This window comes from Mytilus trossulus, chromosome 9 (genome assembly GCF_036588685.1).
Source record: "Mytilus trossulus isolate FHL-02 chromosome 9, PNRI_Mtr1.1.1.hap1, whole genome shotgun sequence".
NCBI classification, from domain to species: Eukaryota; Metazoa; Mollusca; class Bivalvia; order Mytilida; family Mytilidae; genus Mytilus; species Mytilus trossulus.
In genome coordinates, this window is record NC_086381.1 from 48,395,717 (window position 1) to 48,419,291 (window position 23,575).

The 23,575-nt window shown below is 30.4% G+C and overlaps 1 protein-coding gene across 1 annotated transcript; it reads left to right on the forward strand.

The window, feature by feature from the left end:
* Positions 1 to 74: 74 nt before the first annotated feature.
* LOC134683040 (transmembrane protein 117-like) lies at positions 75 to 19,056 on the forward strand. The gene is made up of 6 exons (XM_063542062.1): positions 75 to 149; positions 5,816 to 6,876; positions 9,687 to 9,922; positions 10,335 to 10,592; positions 12,985 to 13,108; positions 15,179 to 19,056. Exons 2-6 carry the CDS (start codon positions 5,856 to 5,858, stop codon positions 15,748 to 15,750), a joined length of 2,211 nt encoding a protein of 736 aa, XP_063398132.1. The 5' UTR covers positions 75 to 149; positions 5,816 to 5,855; the 3' UTR covers positions 15,751 to 19,056.
* Positions 19,057 to 23,575: the final 4,519 nt, after the last annotated feature.

Consider the following 23,575-nt stretch of genomic DNA (forward strand, 5'->3'; position numbering starts at 1 on the left):
TATAAATCTTCATATTTATTCATTGATAAGTTTTTCCTTTACTTTTTAATAAATAAATATCTTTAAATACGAAACTAATATGTCAACATTCTTATGTGAAATCATGCCAGACACATAAAACTGTCAAGATTTTTATTATAGCCGTAATGGTATATTGTTTCTCATCAGTTACTGTAACAGATATCACACTCACAAATTTTTTTTACTATATATGTTATTACCTAACACAAACATACAGAATATGGTGCTAGCAACATAACATTTTTGTACGTGGGTGTCATCAAATTGTTAATCCATCCTATCTGATGTACATGTATGTAAGGGTGTGCCTTGGTCAAATATATGAAGAGTCAAACACAAGACAAATAAGAATCCATCATCTTATTGCCATAAAGTTTTATTATTGAGAGGTAAAATGTGTGTAAGAATTGGTGAAATCTGTGACCATGGTGACACTATTAGTATTAATACAAGGATTTGTATAGTGAAACCTGGGACTATGATTAATTAATAAGTATAATAGTCCCAGGTGACACTATAACAATCTTTTATTCATATAAGATCATATAAGGTAGCAGAACAAATCGCACCACACCAAATCACCCCATTTTTCACCAACTCGACCCACCTACTAACTGTCTAAAAACATTGCCCCACTCTGCATGGTTTACAAAATTCGCTCCACTTGTTATGCATGTGAAAAGGGGTAAATCCTGCTAAATTTACTCCTGCCTACTTAATGAAAAAAGTAAAATCTAAATGAATACATGATTTTGTAATTCAGTCGTTGTCGTTTGTTTATATGTTTTTTATCATTTTTTAAAGGCAGTGCTTTAAGGCCTGACTTTTAAGTCATGAGGTTCATCTTTTCATACGCAATCTTTGCAGGGGGTCTTTTGGCCAGAAATAGATCTGGAAATGTTCGAATTTCTCCTCTTCTTTTTATGATATAATATGGTTTTTGTTTCTTTCATTTACATTGGGGACTAATGAAACGATCAGTGTGTATTGTTCGTTTTATAGAACTTGTTATTAGTGTGTATTTTGCATTATAAGCAGTCAACCTGACTACAAACTATCATTATGTGTATTCTGTGTGGAAAGAGGTCGGGTCAATTTCGAGTGTTATCTGACATCTAAAGATTCCTTAATTAGTTCAGACGTTGATATAACAATGAAAAGTCGACTGAACATGATTAATATTGCATCTTCTATAATTCAAAGCGGAATTCGGTTTATGAACGAGAAACCGTACAGCGTTTTCAATTTCGGTTCTAGTTTGTATGTTGTCTACGTATTATCCTGGTTCCCGGTACTACGTTCCGGGTATTAGCTATTTGATATATGTGATGTGTAACATTACGATCGGGTACCAGCCAATCTACGTGTGTATGTGTACATGATTTCCCGCCAAAATGACCGATTTACAGCTATGGAAAATAGTCAATTTCGGTTCTAGTTTGTATGTTGTCTACGTATTATCCTGGTTCCCGGTACTACGTTCCGGGTATTAGCTATTTGATATATGTGATGTGTAACATTACGATCGGGTACCAGCCAATCTACGTGTGTATGTGTACATGATTTCCCGCCAAAATGACCGATTTACAGCTATGGAAAATAGTCCATAAACGTTCCGTATAATGATATGCAAATTCATAATTAATCGTAACTTTTTTTATCTTTGTATAATAAATATAACAAAATGGATTCCACAAAATTGAAAATAGCATTATTTTACGAGGATTTCTCATATTTTTCTACTTCCGGGCGCAGTAATACGTATGTTTTGAAGAAGCTCGAAGAATTTGACAAAGTGAATTGAGAAGGAAACGGATAGATATACGTCCTTGCTATCAGGTAAAACAATTTAAATGTACAGAACAAACACATTTACTTCACACAAATAGTACAGGCTTACTTTAAGCTTTTTATTGTCTTACACGACTGTAGTCTAGTGTTTAAACGACGGAGGTGACCTACAAGGTACGGGTCATACTGGGTCAAGTCTAAATATGTAAACATATCCACGTGCTATTAGGTAGAAAGCATCGTAATGCAATATCTACAATTTTTCCTCCTTTATACATCGTTTAACCAGATATATTTCTCTTTCAAATACACTTAAACACGGGTTGTATGTACGTATCTTTTCTAGTGTTTTCTTGTCCTCATTAAAGTTCATTTGTTGATGTTTAAATATTTTTGAACGACTGAATACAGGAGTGAATGAATGCAACAATTATATTATATACTGAAGACTAATGGGCTGTACAATGATAGTGTACGTATATCATACTGATAATTATTCTAGCAGTAATTATGTTAATTTAGGATGTAATGACAGGAATTCATGAGTTATGCCTCAGGCTTTTTGAAAAAATATCAATGACAATGTAAACAGGAACAAAACATTGACACGAATGATGCTCTCTTCTATGTTATAGTTATTTGGGTATGTGTGTTGCACACGTTTTAAAAAAACTTAAGTTATAAAACTTTTTTTCAGGGCACAAACCCACTTTAAAGAGACTTGTCTACTGCCATACCCATCCTATTTTCATGCACCATTTGCAAGCAAGAGACTGAATGGTTTGCAAAATAAAATATCAGGACGGTGTCCAATTAAAACAAAAGAACTAAACTGGATGAATATTGTAGGAGAAATCTAGAGGAAAGTTTTGATTTGTGAAATTGGTTTTCCTGAAAAGTCATTCATCCTAGCCTGCAGAAAGGAACTATAACTGTCCACCACCAACTGACGAGCTAATGTTGAGCTTCACATATGGAATTACTCAAATACCATCAATGTCTATGTTTTCAGCACAGATTTCACATGTTATGACACAGCTGTGCTTTTTTTATACCTGTTAAAGAGTTGTATACTAAATTTTATTTTTTTATCAATAAATATATATTGTGTCATTTAAGAACTGGTATTTTGCCAAAAGATGCATACTAGTGAATGGAAGTGGTGCAGTTCATTTTGCTTTGGTATATATAGAATTGAATTCCAATTGTTCATGTTATTGGAATGCTTATAAAAATATGGAGATGTGGTACAATGTATTTGATATTTAGTGAGTTTATCAAGCAAAAGTGAATAAGAAATAGGTATAAGCAGTTACAGGTACTACTGTACAATCTCAAACAATGAGAAAAAACTCATACCGTAAAGAGAATTTCATATTTACAAGCAAGTTTTGTTTTTGCGTTGAATAATTTTCTTCTATTGTTTTAATTGTAAATATGGGAAGTGGTTAAAATGCTAATGAGACAGCTGTTATGGCCACAGAGCCTTAATTGAAAACTTCTTTTTCATTCATATATACCGGTTGATTTTGCCTGGAGTTAGAAACATATCTGCCAACTTTTCAAAATGCACATGGGGGTTTTACGTGAAAGATGGTCCATACAGTCATACAAAACCTTCAAGGGGGCCTTCAAATGAAAGCAGGACAAGTTGCCCCACTGGCTAATCGCCCCACTTTTTAAAAAAAACGCCACAAACTGATTTATCAAATCGCCCCACATGTGAAATTGGTTAAATCTTGTTTAATATTACTCCTGCCAACTAGCCCTACTTATAAAAAAACGGTAATATTTAGATTAATATATATACAATTAAAAATAAAAACTCGCACCACTTTAATGAAAACTAATCTACACAGAATACAAACAAATCAAAAATTAATTTAATTACTATTATTGATATATACTGAGATTATAATTCTAAAAAAAAAATGATTGTTGAAGAATAACTGTAAGTTTTGAAGCTTAGTTATTTGCATAACAATTGAAAAGAAACCAGTTAAATGTATCAAAATGCAATATAAGGAATTTAACTTATATTAAATGGAATAACATCTTTTTCCATAAGTGGGGCGAGTTGGCATTACTAAATTCATCCTGGTTAATAATATATTTATCTAGATTTCACCCATTTTCATTAGATGGGACCAGTTGGCAGAAGTAATATTAACAGGATTTAACACAGTTCTCAAGTAGGGTGATTTGGTAATCCAGGTTGGGGCAGTTTTTTTGTCGAGCCTGCGACTTTTGTCGCAGAAAGCTCAACATAGGGATAGTGATACGGCGGCGGCGATGTTAGCTCAGTTCTTAAAAGCTTTATATTTTAGAAGATGGGAGACCTGGATACTTCATACTTTGTATATGGTTGCCTCATGTTACGAAGATTCCGTCAGTCACATGTCCAATGTCCTTGACCTCATTTTCATGGTTCAGTGACTACTTGAAAAAAAAGTTAAAATTTTTTGTAATGTTAAATTCTCTCTTATTATACATGTAAGTAATTGGATAACTATATTTGGTATGTGCGTACCTTGCAAGGTCCTCTTGCCCGTCAGACAGTTTTCACTTGACCTCGACCTCATTTCATGGATCAGTGAACAAGGTTAAGTTTTGGTGGTCAAGTCCATATCTGAGATACTACATTTGTACTATAAGCAATAGGTCTTGTATATTCGGTGTATGGAAGCACTGTAAGGTGTACATGTCCAACTGGCAGGTGTCATCTGACCTTGACCTCATTTTCATGGTTTAGTGGTTATAGTTAAGTTTTGGTCTGTTTTTCTTATACTGTTTGCAATAGGTCTTCTATATTTTGTGTATGGCATGGTTGTAAGGTGTACAGGTCTACCTGGTAGGTGTCATATGACCTTGACCTAATTTTCTAAATCTTAAATTCTACAAACCACCTCTGTTCTATGGAAGATAATGATATAACTGGACTAGAAATACACACAACCTGTAATTAACTGCCTTTACAGCGCTTTCGCGCTTTGATTTTATATAAATGAGGCCTTTAGTTTTCTCGTTTAAATTGTTTTTCATTGTCATATCAGGGCCTTTTATAGCTGACTATGCAGTATGGGCTTTGCTCATTGTTGAAGGTCGTATGGTGACCTATAGTTGTTAATGTCTGTGTCATTTTGGTCTCTTGTGGACAGTTGTCTCATTGCTAATGATTACTCCTACCACATCTTCTTTTTTATATTGAGCTCTGCCAACTCTCCCCACTTAAATGAAAACTGAATTGTTTATGGTTTTGAAAATGTTGTCTAGTTGCATGTAATTTTTATTATTGGAATAGAATATGTTCATGGTGTTAAAAAGTAAAAACACAAAAATACTGAACTCCGAGGAAAATTCAAAAAGGAAAATCAAAAATCAAAAGTCAAAATCAAAAGTCCAAACACATCAAACGAATGGATAACAACTGTCATATTCCTGACTTGGTACAGGAATTTTCTAATGTAGAAAATGGTGGATTGAACCTGGTTTTATAGCTAGCTAAACCTCTCACTTGTATGAGTTTGTCGAAAATTTGGCCAAATATTTCTAATGTGCTATTCTCATGATTCTATAAGACAAATTATAAATTTTCCTTTAATACGAAACAAAAAATATTTTTAATGATTGCTTGGAAGTTGTATATTTATACAACGATTGATCTTCTCACCTTATACTCTCAAAGTCTTGTTAAAATATAGGTGGAAAAAAATCAGGAACTAGTATTTGTGGCTGTGGTCATGTGGATAATAATATCCTGCATTGATTATAAATTACCTGATAAAAAAACAACATTTGATCACTCATGTCACTTGTACATGTAAATGTATATAGGATTTAAATAAAAAATAATTAAGATGATTAACCATACATGTAAACTGCAGCACTTTTTGTCATTTGTACCACACCATCTTTGCCTGGTCAGGAACTGAATCTATGTTTGTACATTTGTATGTACATGAAACATCTATAAATGATCTATTTTGGTGTTTTATCATTTCAGGAGCTGGTGTGCATGATGGGTGGAATATGATGAGGTTAAAATGGCGAACAATTCTGTTTCAATTCCTGGCATAGTTGATGTACAACACCACGATGATGACAAACACAGCGTTTCTAGTCAAGACCAATTACTGGTCATAGATCTAGATGATAATCTAAAAAATCAACAGAATTCTGTCATGGCAGATAATAATAATGATTCTAAGGAAAGTAACGGGAAAGATGACATTATGAAAGATGAAAGCAAAGAAGAGGAGAATGTTGCAAAGGAAGACATACTAGTTGAACATGTTGAAAAGAAGGAAGGAAACGATGACGAAAACAAAGAAATTCAGAGAAATGGAAGCAGTAAAAGTCCAAAAAAGAAAAAGAAGAAAAGATCAATAAAAGAAAACGAAGCTACCACGGTTACCGATGACATTAACAACAGTAGTCCAAAAGAAAACAAGAGAAATAGCAAGGAACAGAGGAATGAAAACTCAGGCAAAACCAAGAAAGATATGACTGTTCATATACATCATGTACATACAAAGGCAACTGACACTGATGAAAAAGAATCAAACAAAAATCCCAAAACAGCTAAAGACACAAAAAAAGATTCAGAAAAACCTTCTACAAATGGAACAGATTCTGAAAAACCATCTATAAAATTAAATGGAAAAGAACTAAACAATCCAACTAATAAAATAGATGAAATTACTATTGAAGCTGGAGTTGATGAATTAGACGGCTACTCCAAGGTTACAGCTGAAGACCAATTAGATGCATTGAGTCAGTTCTCATATAAAGAAGCCAAAGATTTCAAATATTATTTCCAGCACCCGTATTTTAGGTTATTTATAGCCTACTTTGTAACATTTTGCAATTTCTTGATTTATGCTGAAGATCCTGTAGCCCACAGTAAAAAAGAATGCAATATTCCAGTAGTTGGGAATGACTTTGCTTTTGTGTGTACAAGGTACCCATCAAACGCATGGAGCTTACTAAAAGTTGTTTTGTGGTTTTCTGCTATAATTGTTGGGATGATCATTGGGAAGCTTGTAGTCCACAAGCTTTTTTTCTGTAAGTGCATGAATATATATATATATATATATATACATATTTTAAGTATTATAACCATAATAATAACAAAGACACATTTATATAAAATTAGTAGTACCTTATATTTATGATTATTAGTTTTAGTTTACAACTATTTTATTAGGGTTAATGGCAGAAATACATTTCATAGGGTTTTGTTTTACATTAAAAAAAGAATAAAAGATACTACATGTAATACAAGATAAGTTAATGATAGACTATATTACACATGTACATGTATAACTTACAAAAACATGCATATGGTCATGCCAATTTGATAATACCATTACATTGGCTTTATAGTCATGATAGTTCTACATAATACATGTATGTACTAGGAATTAGAAAATTTAAACGATCACTACATCTTATGCATTCCTTATAATGAAGTAATATTTTCACCCCTTATGGTCAACAGTTTGGTAAGTGCTCAATGTTTTTAATTACATCACTTTTTTCTTTATGATATGAATCTGTACATATTACAATGCAGTGCAAATGCTAATATATTTATATTTTCTTCATATATATAAAACATGCAACACACATGAAACATTGCAGTATACTCACAAGGATATTCAGAAAAAAACAAAAATCATTTTTTCTGGTGTTTGGCAATTTTCAGTAAATCAGGGTGATTGCTGGTAATTTGGGATGATAAACCAGATTAAAGACTCTTTAACAAACTTTCGGTTCATTATTATTTGTGGGATTCCAATTTCCATGGCTATGATGGAACAACAAATTGAAAGGTTCATCAAAGTACAAATTCTCTATATAGACTTATAATTAGAATTTGGCAAACCACAAAATCTGATATCCACCTGAAAACAATTTTTAAAATGCTTAAGAAGACCATGAAAATAAATGAATGTACAGTACTTACTTTATTTAATATTTAAAGAAACTGAGAAAGGTATTTAAGGTAGTACCTAACAATACAGGGAGATAAAAATTGGTGTTTGTCAAACTACTATATAACCAGTGTAATTTTTCTGACAAAACGGTTGGTTCAAAATTTTTGAAATTTTTATATTTTTGTTAAAGGGTCAAAGTTAATACTTAATCAAAATTTTATGAAAATTAAAAGAGCCAAATACATTTTAGTGAAAGTGTTGGGTACCACCTTAAAAGGGAATCATCACTGATCACCAGCATTCACAAATGACCACTAAAAGAGGTTTTTGATTGAATTGCCTTGTGTGTACTGTATTTCCTAACAAGGCTCTCTTCCTTTGAGGGAAGTAGGGAGGAGTTGTAAAGAAGTTTTAATTCTATATCATTCATTTGTCTTTGAAATAAATTGAATAGGAAAAATAAAAAATAACCAGACTTCACCTTTACTGAATGGAAGAAAAAAAAACTTTGCAGATACTAGTACACTTCTCCCAACTTGTACTAGTTGTAGAGCTTTGTTTGACAAATTGCAAATGCAAGCACACATTTATTAGCTGATTTTATAAATTTGTGATTGAAAGAAGGAATCATGGTATGATGGCTAGCCTTTATGAACATGTATGGAATGTGTCATCATGGTGTATTTTGCAAACCATGTCTCAGGCACATATTTAATGCAGGTGATTTAAATAAAATTCACTCTTTGCAATGAATTTTTCAGCAAATCATGCATATATTGATCCACTATGAAATATCTCTGTATTACTATGGTTACATAGTGAATTTAAATGATTCACCTTGTGTGAACTGTTCTTAAAAAAGGGAGACAATTTAAAAAAAAAAACTATGCATAATTTCATGTTATATCGACCTAGGTAACTTATAAGGATCATTTAAAAAAAGGGAATTGAAAAATTGAAATGAACAGCATAACATAAAGTCAAGTTGAATTTCTTTCAATTTCCTTCAAAATAACTTTCAAACATCTTTGTTTAGCTTTTGACTGACCGAAACATTGACAAGATTGCATGCTGTTTTGCTGTGCACACTTGTAACTCCTCATTAAATCAAGTGTCAGTCAGTGTAAAATGATAACACAGATTTAGAATTAAATCAGGTTCTAAATTTTAATATTAGTTTTATTGTATAAAACTGAAAATCTGTCATCAGTTTGTGGTAATATGCAATACCACCCAAAAAACCAATGCATTTGATAATTTTTATATGAAGAAAGTCTTTCTTATTTTCTTAAGTACAATACATAATACATTTAGGTATCTAACATAAGGAACAAAATGGCATGTCAAATGTATTTTAATTAAATGCATGTCATTTTCTAAGTTTGTTTTCAATTACCATGATTACACTATTTATCATGCATTTGCAATTGGTTATAGATCATCATTTGCATGAGCCTCAAAATAATCTATATTCTGTGTACAAGTGAACTGGATTTGATAAAATAAGTATGCATACAAATACACCATGTATAAGACATGTAATATGTCAAGTTTAAGCATGTTATAAAAGTTATTTGACCTGTTTACTTGGGTAACATTGACTTTTATTGCCGCTTTTTCGGAGTGGAATTTTATTGCATCTGTGCACTAAATTATATTTATTTAGGGAATTTGGAAATGAGGAGATTGATAATAATTTAGAGTTGAAAGACAACATTTTTATGAAAAAGGAAGATCTTTAATGTATATGAACATGAATTTTATGCACAAAACATTGAAGATCATTGAAAATTATAAATCTCAACAAATTAATCTTAGATAACTGTTGCACCTGTCATTATAAAAATTATTGTCAAATCTTAACAAAATCTTTTATTACAAAATATTGATTTTAACTTGTTTTCCATTTATTTACATCCTTATTTTTTTCTTCAGGTAAACTGTTGAGACTGAAGATGTTCTGTGAAGACCAAGGATCTTGGATGATTATGTTTTTATCCTCACTGATCAGTGTATTTATCTTTTCCTGGTTGTATAATGCTTTCCTCCTAGCTGGAGGAAGTTCCACAGAAGATTATAGAATATCTGGATTACTAGGATTATCCAATTCTATTTTTATGAAGGCAGCTGCCACTGGAACCTGGTGTGGAGATTTTTTTACTGCTTGGATGGTACTTGTATTCATTATTTAGTTGTTTTTGACAAATAGATATACATAAAGCGTGCTCTTGTTTGAATTTGAAGTCCAATATAAAAAGGCTAGTTCATGTAGCTTCTTCCTTAGGAAATGACCATTTATTTTTAAGAGGGGGAGGGGGAGGGGGGTATTCTAAAATAAAATTTAATTCTGAACTTTGAGAATAAGTATTGATTAGGGTAAAGGCTAATAGTAATACTTTGAATATATCAATATGTTAAATGAACTTGATAGTTTTCTTCACAAAATTATTTAAACACTTCTGAACAGAATTTATCTCTAATTGCTCTTAATATATACTTTTTACAAACCAAATTATATCATGTATATTCAATAGAAGTTTTGCATGCAAATTGTAAATAGTCAAACTTTTCTTAATTCAACAGGTTACAGATATGATGCTTCAAGAGAAGCTATATCCTTACTGGGGCAGACCAGTCAGAAAATGGTGGAATAGAAAATATAACAGAATTATTTTGTTCTGGATCGTGACATCAGTTACTTCTTTCACTGTTCTGTTCACCATCGCTACAGATTATATACAATGGGATAAACTTCATCGAGACTTCTTATCCAGCAACGAGGTTTCCCGAGCTTTCTTAGCATCCTTTATATTGGTCATGGATATATTAATTGTTGTACAGGTAATATTTATTTTAAATATACACAAATAAAATTGAGAATGGAAATGGGGACTGTGTCGAAGAGACAATAAACCGTCCAAAGATCAGATAACAGCCGAAGGCCACAAATGGGTGTGCAATGCAGTAGGAAATTCCACACCCAGAGGCATGCTTCACCTGGCCCCTAACACATAAATGTATACTACTTCAGTGATAATGGATGTCATACTAAACTCAAAAATATATAAAAGAAACTGTAAATATCAAAATAAAGTTGTAATGGTAAAGCTAACATTAAGACTTGAATTTGAAAACTCTGAAATCTATGGTTATGGTGAAGCTTCCTTGTAACTGATGTTACTGTCCTTTGCTGACACTCCACTGAGATGTTGTAAGAATTGACCCTGCTTCCTATGCATAATTAGATCTACAAAAAAATTCTAATAAACTATTTCTACCAGAATGATCAAAACAGCTCAACAATTGATCTAATACTATCTCAAAAGACACCTACATCATCTTGTGAGCAGACTCATGTAATGGGAAAATATTCTGATTAATAATTTTGATAATATTATTTATTGCTATTTTACGAAATTTTTCTTTGATCTTACTGACTGATAATTTTCTTTCTGAGCACAGTAGAGTGATATGAAAAATTAAGGCTAGAAACTAAGGATGCATGTGCTTTTGCCAATGTAAACCGATGTCATCATAGACAAAATAGTGATAAACAGATTATCATTGGTTATAGTTACTCGATTGTTTTTCTCACTCTTTCTCAAGCAAGAAAAATCAATCATGTTGAGATGACCAACTAACCTATAAAAATATCATATTCTTTTATTGTTCACCAACCTTAATTCAATATTCTTTTCTTATAAAAATAAGATGTGTTATGGTTGGTCAGTGTTCCAGCTAGGATTTCAAAAGGGCAGGGTGCCAATCCTGGAAAAGGGCATTTAACACGCGATATGATAATATGAAAAGGGCATATTTTAATAAAAGATGTTAATCAAACATTGTGTTTATTCGTTGAATCACAGGTTATACAAGAACAACATCATTAGCCCATATAGAACTTTATCTTTCTACTTTTAAGGCTGAAAAACTTGTCAAGCAGCTTGTCACACAAGTTTTTTTATCATTGCTTGGCACAGTTGAACTTTATATGCAGCATGTTTTGAAAGATGCTATGTTTCATACTGTTTCTATGGTCTGCCACATTTTACCAGTTTCACCTTTCTTCCCCTGCTGTGCTTAAATTGTATCAAAAATAAAGAATACAGAAAAAGTAACCAAGGCACCCTACCAACACTGCTACTAAGACCCTCTTTAACTTTTCCCATAACTCAAAATAAATACCTAAACATATATATTCTAAAGCAAGAAGTATGTAGACATATAATAGAATATGTAAATGGGTTAGGCAGCAACCATTTGAATTTCTGGGGGGGGGGGGGGGGCTATGTTTTTTTTTCTGTGCAAACTTTTTTTTTTTGCCTTCGGCGAAGAACAATCTATTTTTTTAGCGACAAACCGAAAAAAAAAAATTTCTTTCAATTTTAGCATTACATATATATATAGTGGCAGCTGCGGGTGAAACAAACAAAAAAATTTTCTCAGGGTCGAAAACAAATTATTTTTTTCACCAAAACCTGGAAACAAACTTTTTTTTCCAAAAAAAACCATAGCCCCCCCCCAGAAAATCAAATGGTTGCTGCCTTACTCAATGCTAGGGAAAAACTCAGATTGAGTTATCTTTCTTTATTTGGGTGTGCTCCTTCTTTGGAGGATTATAAACAGTACATAAATATGATGTAAATATGATCACAATATATGGCGGCCGATTTTGTTATTTTCGTATCCAAAATGAAGGCAGTCAATGACAAATACGTCTGAATTTTCTGTTTATTTCACGGAAAACAAGTAAACAATTTCTTCAACGAGTTTATTATGGTTTTCAACTTTCTGTCATTACGTTTCCTCCATGAAACTACGGTAAACATCGCAAATTGTGCCCAAGTTGTATGCACATTTCCTCAAAGATAATTGCCGACAGACCTATTCTATTTGAATGAATTAGTGTTTATGATCATTAATGACCCATCCGATATAAAACGGATTACCTATAACAACAGATTATGACACCAGTTGTAACCGTTGATTAGCTTGGGGTGGTAAACAAAGTCATAAACTTTTCCCCAGGTAAAATTTAGTAATTAGCGTATCATATCAATATGAACAAATTAATATGCAATCGATCTTCAAAAAAGGCAGGGCGCCCTGGAAACTGTAAAAAGGGCAAAGGTCGCCACTCGGCAAAGGGCGGGCGCTGCGCTCTCTGAAAACGGTCTAGCTGGAACACTGTTGGTATTGAGACAACTTTCCATAAGAGATCTTTTTATTTCAGGATTGGGACTTTCCATATTTTGTGAGTGCTATCGATATAAAGCTTCCTGGTATAAACACAGCCCATATCAGGTTTGACATTCCTAAATGCTTCAGACCAGATAAATGGCAGATCCATATAACAGGTATGTTTAAATATGTATATAAAAAAGAAGATGTGGTATGATTGCCAATGAGAAAACTCTTCACAAGAGACCAAATGATACAGAAATTAACACCTAAAGGTCACTGTACATTCTTCATCAATGAGCAAATTCTAGCATAGTCAGCTATAAAAGGCCCTGAAATGACAAATGTTAAACATTTCAAACAAGAAAACTAACAGCCTAGTTTTATATACAAATTAATAAATGAAAAACTAATATGTAACACAGAAACAAACGACAGCCACTGAAATATAGGTATGGATTACAGTAATTTGAATCATCCTTTGAATAGTATTTTCCCTTTAACTGTAACTAGAAATTTCAGCATCACTAATTAAGTACCAATATTACTTATTTTTATTGAGTATTATTCAAGTACTTGGTGAAAATATTTGAAACTTATGATAGACAAAAACAATTATCTGGTAACTTCTGGGAACAAAATAAAAAAATAGATTTTGTTTGGTTTAATGAAGAAATATACCATGTAAACTGTGGATTCATTCATATTCATTGGATACCAATTTTTGTGAGTACAGGGGCAGGGATGGGGTAATTGAAAATGTAATGGTAATTAAGTGTAATGCATTACAATTTTCCATGTAATTGAATGTAATGTGTAATTGAGCATTATTTTAATTACATGTAATGGTAATTTAATTAATTACATTGAAAAAAGCATGTAATGCTCAATTACTTTTGAATTACATTTCAATTACATATACTTTTATGGTGTTAAAAATAAGGATTTGTGTTTAATAATATAAATTGTAAAATAATATTTTTTTTTCAAATATTGATATCACATACTTTTTAATATATGAAGTCTATAATTTATACTGAAGTTACAATGTATATTTATATTTATTTTACCTACAGATGTTTTTTTTTCTTTCAAATTATCATTTAATTATAAATTAAAAAAAATTGAGAATTGTATATTAGGGTTCAATTTAAAGAAAGATATCTTAACTAAATAGATTGATAAGTAATTAATCCCCTTGTTAAACAAAAACCAAAAAAAAGTGTCACTGAGAAAAATCTTTCTTATACAGTTCATTTAGAATTTAAAATCACTGCACACAATCATTTTGTCAAATTAGTATACACAAAAGGATTAAAGAAATAAAAATGAACAGCTGTAAAAACAAACAGCAATTAATCAGATTTAAATGTCCAGGGGGAATGCCACTGTTACATGTATTTTTATCTAATAAGCAAAATATTGCTAATATTTAGACATATTACATGCATTATTTGTTCCAAAAAATGATTTTCAATATTGTGACAAGACACTTTTTGATATTTTTAGTGTAAAAAATAATATTTATGTTTCATATATAATATCTTTATTTATATTATGTTTTAAATTTAAATGACTTCATTTCTGTAATGTCAAAATACCCCTTGATGTATTTGCAAGTTAAAAGGAACCAATTCCCCATTCTTTCAATATGACAATCTTCTGATCATTGAACTTCCATGTTCTGATCAAGAAATATCTGCCACATTAGCTCGTGTCGAAAGACTATTTAGAATTGCTGTCAAAGTGTTCAGACCAGAGAGATTCAGACTAAGTGACAAAACATTAAATAGCTAATGATTATCAAATGCAACGCTTAAACTATGCTTACATGAATATTTTACACATGCATTATTTATGCATGTATAATATTGTTAAAAAAAGTACCATGACGAAATGTAATGTGTAATTTAATTAATTACTTTAGTAAAGTAATTGTAATTTAATTAATTACATTTCAAAAACAGTGTAATGTGTAATTGATGTAATTGATCATTTTTGCAATGTAATGTGTAATTTAATTAATTACATTCCGATGTAATTGACCCAAAGTCTGTACAGGGGATCCACAAAGTAAAATTTTCCACAAATCACAAATTTCCTTAAGGAATATATATGCAGACTTTGCCAAATCTATTATCAATTATACTGAATATCCACAAAAATGGAAGTTTTCCTCAATCCACTAAAATTGGTACCCATGAAAATAAATGAATCCACAGTAACCCCAAAATGTTGTCTTACAGGTAAATGGTTCAACTATGGTATCCTGTTCCTTGTTATGATACTTGACCTAAACATGTGGAAGAATCAGATATTTTACGCTCCGTATGATTATGGACAATATACTGATAACGACGGGAAAATTCATACCGTGAATGACGATTTTAGCTTAGACAACCATAACGAAACCTTGATGAGTTTTAGTTACAGGAATTCCACCATCAACCCACTGACCAATCAGTCATATATTACTGAAGATGGCGTAATGAATTCACGGTTTTATGATAATAGTTTAGCAGTGAAGGCAATTGCCTTTATCCCTGCAATAGCGGCTTTCATCACATTTGGAGTACTTGTTTGGCAGTTTGGGCGATTCAAACCATCGAAGACAGATCCATATGCAGGAAGGCTGTTAAAAAGACCAAAGAAGAAATCTTCATTCAGACTATTTACAGCAGGTTTTGGGAAGAGGTTTTCACTCAGAAACAGAGTGAAGGCTGTTCCAAAACTTCTTGCTTTTACTCGTCGTCGTAATACAAATACAAAGGCTGATTTCCCAGAAAACGATCGACCATCTACTGATCCAGCACCATAGAATTAATTATTGTATGAAATTTATTTTCTTATTACCATGACACGTAGTATATATCCATATTACTTTGATACATTAGACAAAAAAATGAAGTCTTGAAATAATAAAATTATTATAGGTACAAAATCTAGTTTTACAATGAACATTATCACTATTTGTCCTCCATTACTGGACTTCACAAAAGTTTCCCTAAAATTTTGAAGGCAAATTTAATCATGATAATAGAAAATATCTGACACCATAATTGAAAAGTGATTGTTGTATGACATCGAAAGTTCAAGCAGGACAGATTCTTGGGTAAAGTTTGACTGATTTTCTAATATCGATAAGATGTATAGTTTTAGTGGGACTCAATATGCCTACTCTTTTCTTTTACAGTATTCTTTGGGTTTAAAATAGATTCAAAGTATCTTAATACCTCGTCTGTTGTTTTAATGCTTTGTCATTTATTGCTGCGCTAATTTTTTGTAATATATTGATAGTTGTTCAAATATAGTATAATATGGTACTGTGGATTCATTAATATTTGTTGGATAACAATTTTTGTGGATTTCGTGGGTACAGGAGAACCACGAATTCAAATATTCAACGAAATACAAATTTTGTACAGGAATGCGTGTAGACTTTGCCAAAACCACGAAATTAAATATCCACGAATATGTAAGTTTTCCTCAAACCACGAAAATTGATTCCCATGAAAATAAATGAATCCACAGTACATAAAAATGTTTACATAAAAGTCGTATGTATATGTGTTATAGATTTGTAGAAGTAGAAGCATGTTCTTCATGTTCAAAAAATAGAATTACTATTTAAAATTGTAATACTATTGATAGTTATTCAAAAAAAGTACATTCGTTGTCTTAGTGCTTGACATGTTATACAAAAGTTGTGTGTATAGCCAATTAGTTGAAAGCATTACCTTCATGTTCGTATTGAATAGAATTTGAAATGTGGCCAAATTTAATGTTAAGAATTCTACTTCAAAAGTTGTTGCATTATTCATATCCGATGTAAATTACTCATATAGATTTGCTGCATTTAGATTGTTTCTCTTTGAGAAAGCCATAGAAATGTGACAAATAAACATTAGGAGCTACAAAATCAAATGGTTAAAAGAATAATTTGCAATAGGAAATTATGTTTGAGTAAAAATTTAGAGTAGAAACCTTGTTTCAGTGAACATGGTGAACAGTTCAAAACAATTGTACCACTTTTTGACATCTGATTGTCCTATATTAACGGTATGTCAGAAGATTTTATATCATAGATAATCATGAAACTGTTAGATTATTTAAATATGAATTCTTGCGTGTATAAATATGATTTATTTATTTCATCCTTGTACATTTTATAGTCAAACGTCAAGTACAAAATATGTATCACAATGTTTGAAATCTTTCTAACAGAAATTTAGAAATGAGACCAATTTTTTTTTTATTTTTCATGTACATAACATTATGTTGAATCTTAGTTTTGTTAAACAGTTATTTCTATGTTCATAACGATTCTTTTCTGTTGATGTTTTTATATTTGTTTTGTTTTTTAACTTTTTTATTCTTCATTTACTTTCCTATCCCTGTGATAATTTATTTGATATTTAAAAAACATTTTCATATGTATTGTTAATTTCACATTATTCATGTTCTTGATACTTTTCAAGAAATTTTATATATTTTTCATAACATTTTCAAGACATTCTTTCACATTAATTTTTAGCTAAAACAACCCTACACTTCTTTCTTTCTTTATCTTTTTATACCGCTTTTTATGTGTCTACTTACCTAAATCTTTTGTTATTATATATTTAGATTTCTATCATTAAATTCTTCTTATTTAAAATAAACTGACCCCTAAAATTTATATATAAAATAGAGCTATTAGTTGAAGAAAAGATAAACAAACAAATTGACACATGGATATTCCTTGAAACTCCTTATTGTGTTCTTGTATTTTTAGATTATATTTTATGAAGTTTGGTGCTTTGTTTATTTGTTTCTTGTTATTCCTTATTTTCAGAAAATATTTTTTATTCTAAAACCATAAAATTCATATGGTATGTGCCTTTATGTTCCCCATATAATATATTTTTAATTCATATGTGTATATTCTATAGTAGAAATATGGTCATTATATATTATATAAAGATGACAAAGGTATATTATATTTTCAAACATTTTTCATTATGAACATTCTCTATGTGACATATAAATGTAAATTTGCCTTTCTTATTTTCTGAATTGAATAGATGTATAGATTTTTGTGTATGTAGAATTCATTAATATTAGAGAGTACTTATTTTTGATGATTTCATGGATGTAGATAACCAAAAGTTAAAGTCTACATCAAAATAATAATTCCTTAAGGCAAATTTGTTTAAACAAATAATTTTCTACAATTCTTTTATAAATATATGTACTCTGATTCCATAATCATTTATTTTTAACTGTTTTTAAGATTATATGTTCTCCAAAAATTAATAGCAAAAAACAATTATATAATTCTAACACGGCTCTACTTGTTCTAGGTTAGAGGGTAAAGATAACCTTTTCCTAGCAAAAGCCTATCATGTATGTTAATTAGATAACAGATCCTTTTCCTTAATTTCGGAATAGTTTTCAGAAATCTGGAAAATAGATATCAAAGATTTAGTATTCTAGTTGCACTTTTCATCTTAAAAAACACTTATTCGCTGGGATCAAATCAAAACAAATTGGAAGGCCAAATAACTGAAGTTAGAGGGCATATAAAACTTACAATCCCAGAAATGTGTGCCATCCTCAATATATTATTGAATTTAAGAGACAAAAAGTTGTAATGTATTTGTATAATTCATTGGGAAATTATATACTGTGGATTCATTCTTATTCGTAGGATTCCAATTTTTGTGAATTTGGCAGGTACAAGTGAATCGTGATATTAAATAAAAACCAAATGACAAATTTCCTATAGGATTATATGCTGACTTCCGCAAAATCATGAAATTAAGTATTCACAAACATGTGAGATTTCCTGAATACACGAAAATTGATACCCACGAAAATAAATGAATCCACAGTATGCTGGTATGATACACTATAACAAACCAGAATTTCAAGGCCTGTGACTTTCCTCAGTATTTATAGAGTAAAGTCCTTTCACTTAACACAAGCATAGATCTACCTCACATAGTAACTGTATTATTAACAACCTGACCAAGTCACAAAAATTGTTAATTTTTACTGTAGTTAATCAACTGTACAAAACTTTAAATAGTACATTTGTACTGCATTTATATTTACCTTTACCTAAACAAGGGACCAAGAAAACTGAAACCATTAAATTTAATTTTTTTGGGGGAAGAGGGGAGTTGTCCTTTTAAATTGTGGTTTGTTTTTTAAGTTCAGGGATTTTTGTATAAATTTTGAACTAGAAATTAAATTTGATCAAAAATTCAATTTTGAACTTGAATCATTTTATATGGTTTGATTATTTTTGCAATATCTAAATCATAGAGCTGAAGAAAATTTGAATTGGCTATTGCAAAATTTCATTGGATAATATGAAAATTATAAAATGACAAAATGTTATGTTTACGGGTCCAAAGTAGAGTATTTACCAACATCTTTTCTATATTAACTCTTCTATGTATTAATTCTTGATATAGTCAAATTAACTGTTGTATAAACTTTAATATATGAAATAAGAACCCAATGTATTTATGTATCTTGTGTATATTAAATACAATATAAAAAGCATTATATGGTATTGGTGCAATATTGTATTACGATACATGTTATGTAGTATTACACATATTTATATATATATACTTGAATTATTTGTATGGTAATTTGTATGATAACCTACTGATATATATATATAGAGAGAAACCTGTGGAAATAGGTTATTTGCCAATTCCTGTAAAAATTTACCCTGTAATTAGATATCCTTTTTTTAGTTGTCTCCCTTATGGGGAAAAAATAGTTAAACAGACGATACATCACTCACAATCCATCATGCTGTGCATTGGCAAAAGCCAATTGTGTCTGGTATGGAACAAGTTGACGATTGACAAAGGGAAGTAATTTGTTTTAAAAAGTGTGTAATAACAGAATTTAATTGGTAATTGGCAAATGGACTATTGACAACATTTTGGACTTTAAGTTTTTATTTTTATATAACAAATCTGATATGGGTTGTCTGAAAAACATAGTTATTTTTGGTTTTAATTTTATTCTTTCTATTTTCTTATATCTCTTTACAAACATTGATTTATGATTTATTGACTATGTATAACTTAAAAACTAAAACAATTGAGTTATTTCCCTTTCCTACCAACTATTACTGGTTCTCCCATTGAAAAGGACTAGGGAAAAGGTATGATAAGTCCAAATGAACAAAAATAGAGTGTTCAGAATCTGCCAATGGTCTTTATATAAGGATTACTACAGTATAAAGTTTTTACTGACAAATCTTTTGTTTTTCTATCAAATTACATAACAGAATTATTTAAACCCATGTTTGTCATCAAGAATTCATTAAGTGATCAATAAAAAATGGCAAATTGGCAGATATTTTTTAGTAAATATAGAAAACTGGCTGAACGAATCACAATATTTTGTAGTTTGTTATAAAAATATGGATATACTAGCCATTAACTCTTTTGCAAGAAACTAAAATATTTAATTTAAATAGTGCTGATCTCCATAAGTCAAGTCAAATGCTTAAAGAAAAAATGGCAAAGATATATTTTTCTAGGTTTGAATTTTACAGATTGTTTTATTTGACATGTTTGAATGCCAAAATTTGTTACATTAAGTATCTTTAGGTTATTTGATTTTGACAGAAGATAAGAATGTGTATATTTTTTGATTTGAAAACTATGTATAATATATATAAGCCATGTTCTATTTTAGTGAAATAGTTAGGATAGTATATGAGATCTCTATTTTTCTCCTTGTATCTTCGTTTTTTTATGAAATTTAAATGTTTATTCCTTGTAGTTCATAATCTATTTTTCAGAAAATAAAATATATTTGGACAGTAGGATAAGATTGTGCCAAGTCCTTATTTTTTGAAAGACATCAATTTTCATTTTAAAGCACATAAATTTCCACAGTCATTATAATTAACAAATTTATATTCTCAACAATTTGATTTAGTTGTTTTTGAGGAAACAATGATATTAATGCAAGCAAGATGACTTCACGCTAGTTTAAGTCATAGTTACACAATTTTGTAGATGTTTGGTTTTTTTTTTTTTTTTTATTTACAATATTAAAATGTAATATACAGTGATAAAATAAATATGTATTTTCAAGTTATTTATGGAGCTCTGTTTCCATTATGAAATGGTAACCAATTAGAAATAAATGGCAAACTGTAAATAATGAAAGAAGGGAATTTATTAGTTTAGTTTAAACAATATTTTATTTCAAGAAGTGCACAAAATATAATTATACAATATGAAATACAGGGATTCGGAAACAAGAAAAACAAGGGAATTTTTTGCAATGCAGGATGAGTTAACACACAGGGGGGGATCCAGCCATTTAAAAGGGGGGGTCCCAACCAAGGACAAAGGGGGTTCCAACTATATGTCCCCATTCAAATACATTGATCCTCCAAAAAAATGGGGGTTCAACCCCTGGAACCCTCCCCTGGATCCACCACTGACACACATCTACTATTTTTACATTTTCCTTATATCAGTGCTATTGACTTTTACTAAACTGTGAATTTTTTTTAGGACAATCTTCTTAATACATGGCATGCTTTTGAAAAAGTGTTACCCTTTATATGTTGGTTTCAGATGCATTATTTAGAACAAATAGTTTATGTATCAAAATACCAAAAAAAAGGAGTAAAATTATATAAAAAAGAATTGAAGTAAATAAAACATTCATACTCTCATAGCATAAATATATATGTCTAAAAAATGTCATCATGTAACTTTCAAATAACAACCATCAACAAGAGCTTCTACAAACTTTTGGTCTTTGGTGGCATATACCCAAATCCAAAATAACAAAAACCCAAAAGCTAATTTTAGTAGAATCAATCTCAAAAGACAACATTGACTTCAGATGGTTATATCAATAATTGTGTCAAACTAAAGCAATGTGATTTGTTTGTGTTAGTATTTTTTCCAATTCTGTTTCACCAGCATCCTGCGTTATGATAGATTCTCATTTTTTTACTCAATATTTGTTTTGCGGCTATAAATATTTGTAGTCATAAAAACTGTATTTCAAAATATGCTGAAATTTTGTTTAACATGGCTACACAAAGCAGGGTAAGATAAAAATTATCACAAATAAATAATTTCAGGTGAATAATTAGTATATTAAATGCACATTTATTTAAATTTTTGTTAGCTGAGTTATGCCAGAGTAACGGTTGGTTATTTATTTGGAGAATTTGATCTAATTTGCTGTAAATTTCCTGAATATTTTTTTTCCTATAAAATTTGGGAAAATTAAGACTAACTTGTGCAACTGAAAATGTTTAACCAATATGAATGAAAATTGTATCAAAATTTTTGAAAAAATCTTGACTTAAATAGATACTTGGCAATGGCAGTAATGAATCTTAACTTTTAGGTTAAAAAATGATTTTCAGAAATTTGGTTAAAAAAAAAGTGCTGTTTAATAAATCTCTAAAAGATAATTACCTACTTTGACCTGCTGTGCAAGAACCTTACAAGTAGTCAAATTGATAAGCCACTTTGAATAAAAAGAAGGGTTGAATATTCAATATGTTAGTGTCTTCAGTCAAAAAGGATTAGTAGGGGACACTCTTGTCATAACTCAGCTAGTACACATATGATATTATTATAATTTTCTGGTCAATAGATTTAATGTTAATAATTGATCTCCTTTAAACAATTGTAGTGCCTACCATTCAAACAAACTGATCTATTTTTTCAAGGTTACATCTAGTAACATGCCATCTTTAGTAGTTAAATAAAAATATGTTTAGAAGAATTGTTTTTTTTCATTCATATGCATCTGCCACACTAAGTTAGTGTTTTTGATGTTACAATGTCTTTAAATTGAGAATAGAAACAATGAATATCTCAAATAGACTACAACCTGACCAAAAAGCAGAAAATTGCACAAGGCCACCAATGGGTATTCAACACAGTGAAGAGAATCCTACAGCTGGTGAGATTTAAGGCTCACTTAGCCTAACTGAAGTTATATTAAAATATTGTTTTCATAATTGAGTTATTTACTGTTCTGGAGTTATGCCCCTTTATACCTTGGAAAATTGCTATTTTTATGTTTCTACAGTTTGCCTTTTTTTTCTCTCCAACTCTTTACCAATTAACACTGTTTGACCAAAGTATATGAAACTCACACAAAATGCTATAACCACAACACAAAGACAGAGATCGAATTCTGATAACTTAGAAAAATTGAATAGCTTGAGGAGAGACAAAATTCTTTGATTTTGATTTTAAAATAAAGAGAGGTGGTTTGATTGTCAATGAGTCAACTATCCACCAATTGACGCAACTACAGGTCACCATACTGCCTTCAATAATGAGCAACACTAATTTATTATAGTAAGCTTTATCATTTAGGTATTTTGAGCTCACTGTGTCCTAGAAGCCATGGAAGTCATTTCAATCTCTTAATGTTTGTTGTCTGTCTTCTTTCAATTAGTTTTTAAACCCATTGAATCTTTTTTAAACCAAATATAGGCTGAATTATCATGTGGGTATCTAGTATAAAGTTTTGTTATTTGCCTTTTCCACCATGACAATATAGTTTACAGAATACAGAATACTAGTAAAGGTAAAAAAAATAAGAGAAAATAGACCCAAAAAATATGAAATAGAGAA

What these genes read in the sequence shown, in the direction of transcription:
- LOC134683040 (XM_063542062.1), top strand. Translation starts at nt 5,856, where the DNA reads ATGGCGAACAATTCTGTTTCAATTCCTGGCATAGTTGATGTACAACAC. An exon ending in ATATATTAATTGTTGTACAG is followed by an intron (nt 10,593 to 12,984) that starts GTAATATTTATT and finishes TTTTTATTTCAG; the next exon opens with GATTGGGACTTTCCATATTT. An exon ending in ATGGCAGATCCATATAACAG is followed by an intron (nt 13,109 to 15,178) that starts GTATGTTTAAAT and finishes GTTGTCTTACAG; the next exon opens with GTAAATGGTTCAACTATGGT.